The 11,705-nt window shown below is 22.5% G+C and overlaps 3 protein-coding genes across 3 annotated transcripts; 2 read left to right on the top strand and 1 right to left on the bottom strand.

The window, feature by feature from the left end:
* Positions 1–255: 255 nt before the first annotated feature.
* PY17X_0716200 (structural maintenance of chromosomes protein 3, putative) lies at positions 256–6,455 on the top strand (the record flags this gene model as incomplete). Its single annotated transcript, XM_022955556.1, has 21 exons — positions 256–343; positions 565–1,562; positions 1,720–1,836; positions 1,929–2,051; positions 2,195–2,297; positions 2,545–2,666; positions 2,797–3,183; positions 3,294–3,812; positions 4,017–4,109; positions 4,243–4,290; positions 4,390–4,514; positions 4,620–4,740; positions 4,846–4,906; positions 5,015–5,088; positions 5,209–5,316; positions 5,408–5,501; positions 5,651–5,737; positions 5,882–6,011; positions 6,097–6,147; positions 6,233–6,341; positions 6,429–6,455. The coding sequence occupies 21 exons, from the start codon at positions 256–258 to the stop codon at positions 6,453–6,455; spliced, it is 3,585 nt and encodes a 1,194-aa protein (XP_022811820.1).
* A 514-nt stretch (positions 6,456–6,969) lies between these two features.
* Positions 6,970–9,960, top strand: PY17X_0716100 (ubiquitin carboxyl-terminal hydrolase 13, putative; the record flags this gene model as incomplete). The annotated part of the gene is made up of 4 exons (XM_022955555.1): positions 6,970–7,064; positions 7,239–9,559; positions 9,644–9,731; positions 9,870–9,960. 4 exons carry the CDS (start codon positions 6,970–6,972, stop codon positions 9,958–9,960), a joined length of 2,595 nt encoding a protein of 864 aa, XP_022811819.1.
* A 394-nt stretch (positions 9,961–10,354) lies between these two features.
* PY17X_0716000 (50S ribosomal protein L10, putative) lies at positions 10,355–11,188 on the bottom strand (the record flags this gene model as incomplete). Its single annotated transcript, XM_022955554.1, has 1 exon — positions 10,355–11,188. One exon carries the CDS (start codon positions 11,186–11,188, stop codon positions 10,355–10,357), a length of 834 nt encoding a protein of 277 aa, XP_022811818.1.
* Positions 11,189–11,705: the final 517 nt, after the last annotated feature.

Raw genomic sequence — 11,705 nt, 5'->3', positions numbered from 1 at the left:
ACATAAAATCGTTTAATAGTATACAATTTTTTTTTTTTTCTATCCCTCTCGTTTTCTCTTTGTTGTTATTTTAATGATATAAATAACTTTCATCAAATTAATAAAGAACTCGATTTTTTATGTTTTGCATTTTTTTTTTTTCATTACATTCTTCCAGTTTTCTTAGTACATAAATTAGGCCATAATTTATTCCATTTACGATATAAAAGGGAAAATAATAACCCATGAAAAATACAATGTCTGAAATATAGAACAATGTACATAAAACAAATAAAATTAAAAGGTTTCCGAACATATAAAAATGAAACAGTCATCGAGTTTACGAAAGGAATTAACTGCATAGGTATATACATGTTTATTTTTATAAAATTGCAAAAAAAATTACTGAATCATATTAAACACTATATTTTCATTTTGAAATAGATACAGTTATTTGAAAAATGTCTCATACACATAGTAGAAGCACACATCTACGTTTTAATTTTATTCTATTTTATTTAATTTTTTTTAATTTTTTTTTATTTTATTCTATTTTTTTTAATTTTTTTTTTTTTATTTTTTTAGTTGGGTTCAATGGGTCGGGGAAAAGTAACATTTTAATGGCAATCGAATTTATATTAAGTGATATGTCAGAATATAAACAAGTTTTTTTACACGAGGGAATAGGTAATGCAGTTAGAAGTTGCTATGTTGAAATAACTTTTGATAATTCTGAAAAATATTTTAGCATGTTTAAAGAAAATGAAATTAAGATAAAAAAGGTTTTAGAAAATATGAAATGTGAAATATATGTTAATGATAAGAATATAAGTAAAAGTCAATATGTAGAATTGTTAGAAAGCTGCGGTTTGTGTGTTAATAATTTATACAATATAATTAAACAGGGACAGATCATTAAATTAAGTAATATGAAAGAAGACGAAATATTAAATTATTTAAAAAGTATATTAGGTGCAAAAATATTTGAAGAAAAAAAAAAAGATGGTTTATCTATGCTAAGAGAATGTGACGCTAAAAAAGAAACAATTCAAAAAGAGTTTAATGAAATGAATACAAAATTAGAAAGCTTACAAGAAGAGTTTCAAAAGTTTTTAGAATATAAAAAACTCGAAAAAGAAAAAGTACATATAGAATATTTTTTAAACGAAATTAATTATAAAAATATTTATGAGGAAACACAAATATTAAAATCAAAATTACAAGAATTAAAAAATAAAACACAAGATGAAGACAATGCTCTAAATTTAAGTAACACTTCGAAATCAGAATATACAGAAAAATTAAATAAAATGAAATTAGAAATTGTTACAATTCAAAATGAATTTGATAGAACAATATCAGAGGAAATACAAAACAAAAGAAATATTATACAGTTAGAAATTTTAATAGATGAAAAAAAAAAAGAAAAATCTTTGAAAGAATCGAAAAATAAAAATCAAATTGAAAATATAAATCAAATTAATGAATTTATTTTAAGAGTTAATGAAAAGTTACGGGCTCTCAAAGATGTTATTACCCTAAAAGAAAAAGAAATTGAAAATAAAAACAACGAAATAAACTTGGTACGATATTTCACACATTTTAAATAAAAAATATAAAAACATTATAATCGATCTTATATTTCCATTAACTTATATATCACTTTAAAAATGATGCTATATATATCTGTCCATACATTCTTTCTCATTTTGTACACATTCCCTTGTTTCTCTATTTTAGTTGTTATCGAAAAACATGCCCAAAAATTCGAATGATGCTAATTATTCTCATAACATTAAACAAATTGAAAAAATGATAAATGATGTTAATACGGAGTTATCTGGTTTAGAAAAAGAGGTAATAAAAGAGAAAAAAAAAAAAAAAAAAAAAAAAACTCATAAAATACATACATATCACATTTTTATACCATATTGTTTTTCCATTTCTAGATAATGAAAAATGAAAGTTATTTAAAAGAATTGAAAGAGGAATCAAAAAAATTGAACAAAGATGTTAAGGAAAACGAACAGCTATCTGAAAAATACATAACAGATATAAATGAACTTAACAAGGTAAACTTACTTTCCCATTTAATAATATATTTCCATAAATGTTACTTATTTTAATGCCTATGTTCACATTTTTTTTATGGTTTAAAATTAATTCTTTTCTTTCTGTTTATATCTTGGACACCACTTTTTTTATTTTTCTTTAGAAATCAGAAAATTGTGTTGAAGAAAAAAGGAAATTTCAACGGAAAATATCAGAAGGAACATCAAATTTAAATAATATAAAAAGTCAGCTGATTGAAGTAAATGGTAAGAAAGAGAATCATGTATATGTATGTGTATGTGTATGTGTATGTGTATATATATATGTGTGTGTTACTTATCTTTAATGAGTTATGGAAATTAAAATTGCTATTCTATGGAATACATACACGATATATATGACTCCCCACAAATATGCTTACCAAAATACACTAATTCATGTTTTTTTTTTGTTTTTTTTTTTTGTTTTTTTTTTTGTTTTTTTTTTTGTTTTTTTTTTTTTTTAATGTCTCAGATAAATACGAAGAAATGGTAAAAAGCTCAAATAAAGAAATTGTTAAAATGGTGGATATAATTTTAAAAGAATCAAATATAAACAAGGAAAGCATTTTAGGATTTTTGATAGACAACATTAATGTAATAAACTAGCTATTTATTATTATATTATATTTTATTTTATATCGTTTTATTTGAAAAATACGATTTTTTGTGCCATTTATATATAAACATTTATTAACCCAGCTAGCCATTTTTCATTTTTATACAGGTCGACAAAAATTACACAAAAGCTGTTGACACAATTTTAGAAAGCCATTATTTTACTTTAATTGTTGAAGATATGAAAACAGCTAAACATATAGTAGAATTTATAGAAAAAAAACGGGAAGAAAAAACAAATAAAGAATTTAATTTTAGAGATTTTTTTTTTGGAAAATTAACTATAGTACCATTATTAAATTTAAAAAAATATAATGACTTTACTTATCCAAACGATAAAAATATTATTCCCCTAATTAACTGTGTAAGCTACAATAGTAAAATATATGAATTTTTGAAAACCATTTTATTTAAAACTATTATTGTGAAATCTTTGGAATCATGCCAAAACTATTTGGAGGATAACTATAACTGTGTCAATATCGATGGAGATTACGTAAGTCTCAAAGAGTAAATAAATAATCGAGCAAATAAGAGAGCAAATAAGCGAATGCGTATATATATGCACACGTGTTTACGAACATTTCTTACAATTCTTCTTTTCAGCTAAGCAAACACGGCTTTGTATATGGTGGATACAGTAAAAAAAAGTATGGAGTGTATACAATTTATAATAAGTTAAAAGAATTGCGAGAAGAAGAAAAAAAAGAAAAAACAAATATTGATAATTTTTCTAATAATATTGAGCAACTAGATGAAGAGTTAAGAATTATTTATGACCAAAAATCAACTTTGTTGGGTCAAAAAAATGGATGTTTATCATCACTTAATTCAATCACAAATAATATACACATAAATGATGATAACATTCGAAAAGCCAATGAAAAAATTAAAAGTTTACAAGAAAAAAAAGAAAATATTGAGGATTATAAAAATAAATTAAAAATGCAAATATTACAATTGCGAAATAACAGTTTAAATCCAGATGAATCAAATAAAGGAGAAAACGATATTACTTCTATAAATGATGAGGTGAAAAAGTTAAAAGAAGATCTTAATAAAATTAGAAATGAATATGACGATTTTAAAAATAAATTGGAGTTGCTATATCAGAAGAGAAATGAGGTATACCCACCTTTTGTTTTAATTAAAAAACTTTATTGCTTCTATCAAATTGTGCTATTGCTTCTATCAAATTGTGCTGCTGCTTCTATCAAATTGTGCTGCTGCTTCTATCAAATTGTGCTGCTGCTTCTATCAAATTGTGCTGCTGCTTCTATCAAATTGTGCTGTTGCTTCTATCAAATTGTGCTGTTATATTTTTTATAGAACGATTCAAACATATACATGAAGGACTATGAAGATGCAGACATTGCAGAATACAACAAAGAATTGAAAGACAAAAAAAATTTAATAGAAAAGGCAAGGAAATATATAATATTTACATTTTTGTACAAACATAAAAATTAATAAAATAAAATTATTAGTATTATTTTATTTCTATTCCCTCTTTTTATGTACATACATATATTTCAATTTTTAATTCATATTTTAGATCGAGAAAGAGAAGAAATATTATGAAGAAAAAATAAAACAAATAAATGTAAACAAAAAACAAAGACAATAATATTTTGAAGACATAATAATTAAAAAATAAAATATTCATTATTATTTTATATATTTATTTTCATAAATTTTGCAGAAAGAGATGGAAATTGTGAAATCCAATATTGATAAAATTTTAATTAATGAAAAAAAACATAAAAAAAAAATATTAGACTTATGCCATCAGATGAACCAAACAAACGAAGAGCTTAGAATTTTAGAGTAAACAAACATTATATTTTCAACCCCCATATTTTACATAAAAAAATATTATTTTTTAAGAAATGCCAAAAAATGTATCCTTCTTAATTTCGTGCATTTTTTTAGGGGAAAAGAAGAAAATATCAGAAAAAAAAAAATTATATTGCCTCAAGGAATAAAAAATTTAGAAGAGTATCAAAGTTATGATAAACAACAATTATCTTCAAAGCTTAAATCAATTACACTCGTAAAAAAAAAAAAAAAATATAAACATATCTTGTATATATTTATTTTCACACCGTTGTGTTTATTTGGCTATATAATATTTTTTTACTCTTTTATAATACTTTAGGAATTAAAACAATATTCAAACATAAACGAAAAAGCAGGAGATAGATTGAATATATTAATGAGTATATTTGCATTAAATAACGACGTCAAAAATATCCAAAACATTGTTATGCACACATTTTTGGTTATGCTATATATTTCTTATAATATTTTTTTTTTTTTTTTAATAGGCGATTTTAATGAATTAAAAAAAAGAAGCGAAGAAATAAACACGTCTTATAAAAATATTAAAGATATGATACAAGTAATTATATAAATTATTAATGTTGTTTACATGCACACATAATAATCAATTTATTTAATTTCATATACATATATATATATTATATACATTATCCTATATTATACTAATCCCTTTTCGCAGCATATTGGGAAAAAAAAAGATGAAGCCCTTGAAGCTACATACATAAAAATAAATAAATATTTTTCTGAATATTTTTCACTACTTTTTAAAAATAGAAAAGCTAGTTTGGTTAGAAAACAATGAATAAGAATAAACAAATGGACATCCTAACTTATATTTTTCAATTACACATTTTTTGTAATATATATACTTTTAATAGATGTTAAAGCGAATGAGCGAAAAAGAGTACAAAGAAAGATTAAATGAAATGAATCAAAAAAAAAGAATAAGGAAAAAATATATAGATGATGAAGGTATGCAAACATGGAAAACGGAAAATAACTCTACATACATTTTGTTAATTATCTGACTCTAAAATTTATTCCCTATTCTATATACATGTATACATTAATTATTCATGCAATATTAAAAATATATATATATATCCATTTTAATTTTATAGCATATATAGATAAAATAACGGGAATATCCATAAATATAACCTCAAATGAGGACGAAAAAATGAATTATACAATTCAAGAATTGTCAGGTAATTAAATTGAAATATAGATTTGTTCAGAAATATGTGAATACACAAAATATTTTATCAAAATGAAAAATAAATATGTTATTTACCTAAGTTTATTTGTGGTTGCAATTGTATTTATATTATTTATTTTAATTATTCTTTTAGGAGGAGAAAGGAGTATTGTAGCTATTTGCCTATTCTTATGTTTAAACAAAATCGATAACTTTTCTTTTTTCTTTTTTGATGAAATCGATGCTGCCCTTGATACAGTTCACAGGGATAACCTCTCAATACTGTATAATAAATAAACATTAACACATTACACTTAAAAAAAAAAAAATATACATAATATATTTTTTTTTTTTTTTTCTTCATAATAGGCTAAAAGAGCTAGCTAGTAAGGGGACACAATTTATTATTACAACGTTTAGGTAAATATTTAAGAATTATATATAAACAGCCAATTTACGTATAAATATATACATAAAATATTTCACCTTTTTTTTTTAAATAAAGGAAAGAGCTATTGGAGTACTGTGAAAATATGTACATTGTTAAAATCGTAGACAGGGAAAGTTACATAACAAAAGGAACGAAAAAGGAAGCATACGAAATCATTAGTATTGTAATAAATAAACAAATAAATAGATATATATAAATATATATATATAAGGATGATCAATATATTGTATATATACGTACTTTTTTTTAGGAAGAAAAAAATGCCATAGAAAATTAGGACAGTGCTATGCGTTAAGTATAATAAGGTGTTATTTTTTTAAATTCATATTTTTATATATTAAGTTTTTGCTCTTTTGTGTTTTTAAAAAACAATTTTTTATTTATTTTTTTTACTTTATACGTGTGCGCATATAGAACTCAGTTTATTATTTAGGCTTTAATACAATAGTGCATGAATTTTTTATTTTATTTATAACAATATATGAAAAAATCCATTTATTAATTATATTTTTTTTTTTAAAAAAAACTGTATTGCTATAAAAAAAAAAAAAAAGAAAGCGAAATAAAAAGTAAAAATACAAGAACAATTTGTTATGTTAAAATAAAACGTGTTATGTGCAGCAATATAATATACGGAATTAATATTAACCAAAATAAAAGAATAACATAATAAAAGGATAAAAATAATAATATTTTAAAAAGTTATATATATTTGTGACCCCCTCTAAAATATAGTAAACAAATTTTGACTTTTTTATTATAACACCAAAAATAGAAAAAATAAAAACAATATGGCTGATATTAAAAACATCATATCTCTGATTTCTAGTACTATAAAAGAGCCAACCAAAGAAGATATAATTTATTTAGGAGAATGCAGTATAACGTAATAATCTTTAAATAAAAAAAAAATAAAAACATATTAATTACTGTGATCATGTGTGTGTTTCATCATTTAGTTTGTTTATGCCATCCTCCATCCTGCATCCTGCATACATACATACATGCATATGTATACACCCATGCATACGTGGATACATTCAAATTTGCCATTTTATAGGGGCCATAAGGACATATTTGAAGATGGGGTTTTTATCGATTTGATATCTTTTGAAAGTTTCAGTTTAAGAAATCTGAAAGTAAATTGTGCTCGAAGAAATAATTCAGTAACAATGGATGAACATAGATTTTATTTAAATATAAAAAAGAAAAAAAAAGTGTTAGAAAATGTTGAAGAAAAAGAAATAAAAAATTTAAACATTAATGCAGAAGGAGGGTTTATTGATAACAAAGTTTATGAATATGAATATGATTATTTTGTTTATGATATAAAAACAAATATATATATAAAATTAAGTGATTTAGATCAAAATGTAATAAATATATGTAATAACATAATAAATCATAAAAATGAAATAAAGAAAGATAATATAAATAAATGGATTAATGAAATAAAAGAAAGTAAATATTCAAAAGATTTAATACAATTACCTAATATAAAAATAAAAAATGAAAATATTGAATGTGCAGTATGTAAATCAAAAAAAAATTTATGGTTAAATTTATCTGATGGATATATTGGATGTGGCCGAAAAATTTATAACTATGGAGGTGGATGCTTAAATAATGAAGAAGGAGCTGCTTTAAAACATTTTTATGAAACAGGGAAAAAATACCCTTTAGTTGTTAAAATAGGAACTATAACAAAAGATGGAAATGCTGATGTTTTTTCATATGCAGATGATGAAAATGATAGTGTAATAGATCCATATATTGCTACTCATTTAAATAATCTAGGTATAAATATAATGAATTTAGAAAAAACAGAAATTACTACTTTAGAAAAAGAAATTCAAGAGAATAAAAATATTAATTTCTCATCAATATTAGATAAAGGAATAGAACCTATTTGTGAACAAGGAAAAATCGGATTTATAAATTTAGGAAATACATGTTATATGAATTGTGCATTACAAGTTTTGTTGTCTATAAAAGGAATAAGTTTAAAATATATAAATAATTTGGATAATTTCTTATTAACCTTAGATAGAAGTAATAAAACACATGATGATCTATTTTTGCAATATTCTAAACTTTGTTATATGGCTTATCAAGAAGATTATATTAAAAACAAAAAAAAATATGTTAAACAATTTAAACAAGAATGCCAAAATAAAAATATTAAAATTAATTATGATAGTGATGTTGATGAAGAAAATTCTGTTAGTATTGATCCGAGTATGTTTAGAAATTGTGTTAATAAAAAGGGAAACAACAATTTTTGTAATAACAATCAACAAGATATATATGAATATCTTTCTTATATAATAAACGAATTAATAGACAATGAAAATAAAATATTCGATAGATTATCAAACAATAAAACAAACATAAATGCAGAAACGAATAAAAGAAAACATGAAGAAATAGATAATGTAACAAATAAACAAGAAAATGATGAGAAAAATGTAAACCCTTATTTCCCTTTTGATTCGGATACTATTTTAAATATAGATAAATCTATTTTTAATTATTTCACTTTTGAAATCGAACAAACAATACAAAGTGATATAGGAAATAAAAGTGTGAGCTCTTTTCAAAACATCATATTGTCTTTAGATATACCAGTTGATAATTCGTTGTTAAAAGAATTGGAAAAAGAACAAAATGAACATGATAAAACTACAGGGTCAGAAAATATTAAAATCACTTTAATGGATTGCTTAAAAAATTATATAAAGAAGGATAATATAAATGATTATTACTCAGAAATAGAAAATAAAAAAGTACATGCCCAAAAAGATACCAAGTTTAAATCTTTCCCACCATATCTTTTTATTCATATTAAAAGATTTTATGCTGATGAAAATTGGTGTGCTAAAAAAATTAATATACCTATTGAAGCTCATGATAAAATGAATCTAGAATTTATGAGAGCTGATAAAAATACAAATTTGGATAAAAACACACACACTAATAACATATGTAACAATGAAAATAGTGAACAAAATATTCTTGAAAAATATAAAGATGTTGTTGATTCATTATTAGATCTAGGTTTTGAAAAAGATAAAATAATCGAATCAATTAAAAAAGTAAAAATAAAAAATGTAAATAATTGTATATCTTATATATATGGTGAAGATTCTGTAGAATTAGATAATACTCAATCAAGTAATAATAATAATACCGAAATAAATCAAAACAATTTAGATTCGATTATTTCGATGGGAATAAGTAAAGAAGTGGCTATGGCTTCTCTTTTAATAAATAAAAATGATCTCCAAAAGTCAATTGATTATATTTTTTCAAATATGGATATACTCACAGAAAATAAATGCAATGCGATTATAAACAGCAACAAATGTGACGATGGATTGGGTAGGCAACATATCATTAATAAAAATAATATTCTCCATATATACACACATATATGTATATATATTTTTTTTTTTCTTTATACAGCAAACTACGAATTGGTAGCATCAATTGTACACATAGGAAATAATGCAAATTCAGGTCACTACATATGTTATATCAAAGATAATTCAAAGTAAGTTTACCATTTTAATGTCAAAAATAATATCCTTCTAGCTTATTCCACCATAATAATTTTTTTTTCTCTCTCTTTAGCTAGCTAGCTACTTATCTAGCCATATATTTTTTTTATTTTATTTTTTTTTTTATTTAGGTGGTACATATTTAATGATAATAAGGTTGGATTATGCAATGAAAATTTGGGAAAGGATACAGCATATATCCATTTATACAAAAGGATATAATTTTAAAAATGTAGAACAAGTTTGTGTTATATTATATACTTTATTTTTATGTTAATATTTGGCATGTTCACCTATATATTTATATGATTATTAATTTTTTTTTTTTTTTTTAAATGCGTGTGCAAAAAAAAACAAAAAAAACATATGCATATGTGTGTGCAATATGTAAGCACATATGCGAATTTTCTGTATCAACTATTGATTATGTTACAAAAAAATTATAAATAAAAAATAAAACAAAATGAATAAAAATCGATAAAAAATAAATAAATAAATAGAGAATTACTAAATGAAGCATAAAAATGTAATGTTGTGTAAAGCTGTTTTTTGCTCCTATTACTGGGAATAATAATAGTGATAAATCCTTTGATTTAATTATTCAATTATAAAAATTTCACATATTTTCTTTTTTTTTGTTATGCAAATAAATACCACGAGCTATGGATGATGGAATGTGCATAATTGATGTAGGTATACTTGTAATTATTTGATTAATTTTATTTGCAAGATGACTAAAATAGACATTATAAGATTTTAAGTTTATCAAATCTTCCGTTTCTTTTTTATTTAAAATTGTATTTTCATATACTCCCATTTTTATAAAATTATTTGTTTTATATTCTTTATATATTGAGGAAAACATTTTGTTGCAATAAAGAGAAAAAGATATATAATCTTCATTCATTATAAAAAAATAAGCATTACTTCCTGTCAAATATGGTGTTATTGCTTCAAACGGTGTGTTTTTTACAGACAATTTCATTAAAGTGTTTTTTACCATATGCATACGTATATGTGGTCTTGGCATATTTATTAACAATTCCATTCTTAAATTTGGTGTTAATTTAAAGCTATTTAATTGGATTAATAATTTTGTTACCTTTAAAATTCTTTTCATTTTTCGAACAGTTTCTTCTTTTCCATCTCTTGTATTTCTATATCCACTACATTTTCGACTCTTCAACAAAAACTTATTATATATTTTTTTTTTTTTATTTCCTGTTTTTCCAATGTGTGTAAAATTGGGTTTTTCCAAAAATAATTTTATAATATTTTTTCTTCCTAATTTGCCATCATTTTTTTTTATTACTTTTGTAGCTATTAAAAAAAAAAATGTCTTAGCCTTATTGTTTTTTTCTGAACATTCAGGAAAACATACTTGATAAATAAAGTACAAAAAAAATATTGAAAATATTAAATACCTCACATTTACCTTTGCAGAGAACATTATATATATACGCAGTAATCCCTGCCTTTTTAAACAAAAATACAGTGACTCTCAAAATTCCTTTTTTCACGTTTTAGGAGATTTTTAATTTTAACAGAAAAAAGAAATATTATTATGCTCATAAATTAATACTCACCAATTGGTGGGTATCATTTAAACGTCTGCCTGGCATTAGATACACACGCATACATATAAACATTACATACGATATTCAATCATCTAATCATTTATTTATTTAGTTATATGGATATTCTATGTTATTATAATTGGTTCCATTTCTTATATGCTTACAATTTCAATGTTTTAATAATATTTATTTATCAATAATTTTATTAAAAATATAAACAATTGCCACTAATACATGCATATGCACATATTTGTTATTATATATATTTTTTTAATTATAAATTTTATAGTTAAGCTAAAATTAGAAAAACCATATGATATTTATTTTATGTATAATGGCTATTTTTTATACCATAGTCGAAATGGGAATTTTATATGCATGTAAATAAAT

Source organism: Plasmodium yoelii (assembly GCF_900002385.2).
Source record: "Plasmodium yoelii strain 17X genome assembly, chromosome: 7".
In the NCBI taxonomy this organism is placed as follows: Eukaryota; Apicomplexa; class Aconoidasida; order Haemosporida; family Plasmodiidae; genus Plasmodium; species Plasmodium yoelii.
Note: the sequence above shows the minus strand (reverse complement) of the source record. Positions and strands in the feature narration are given on the sequence as shown.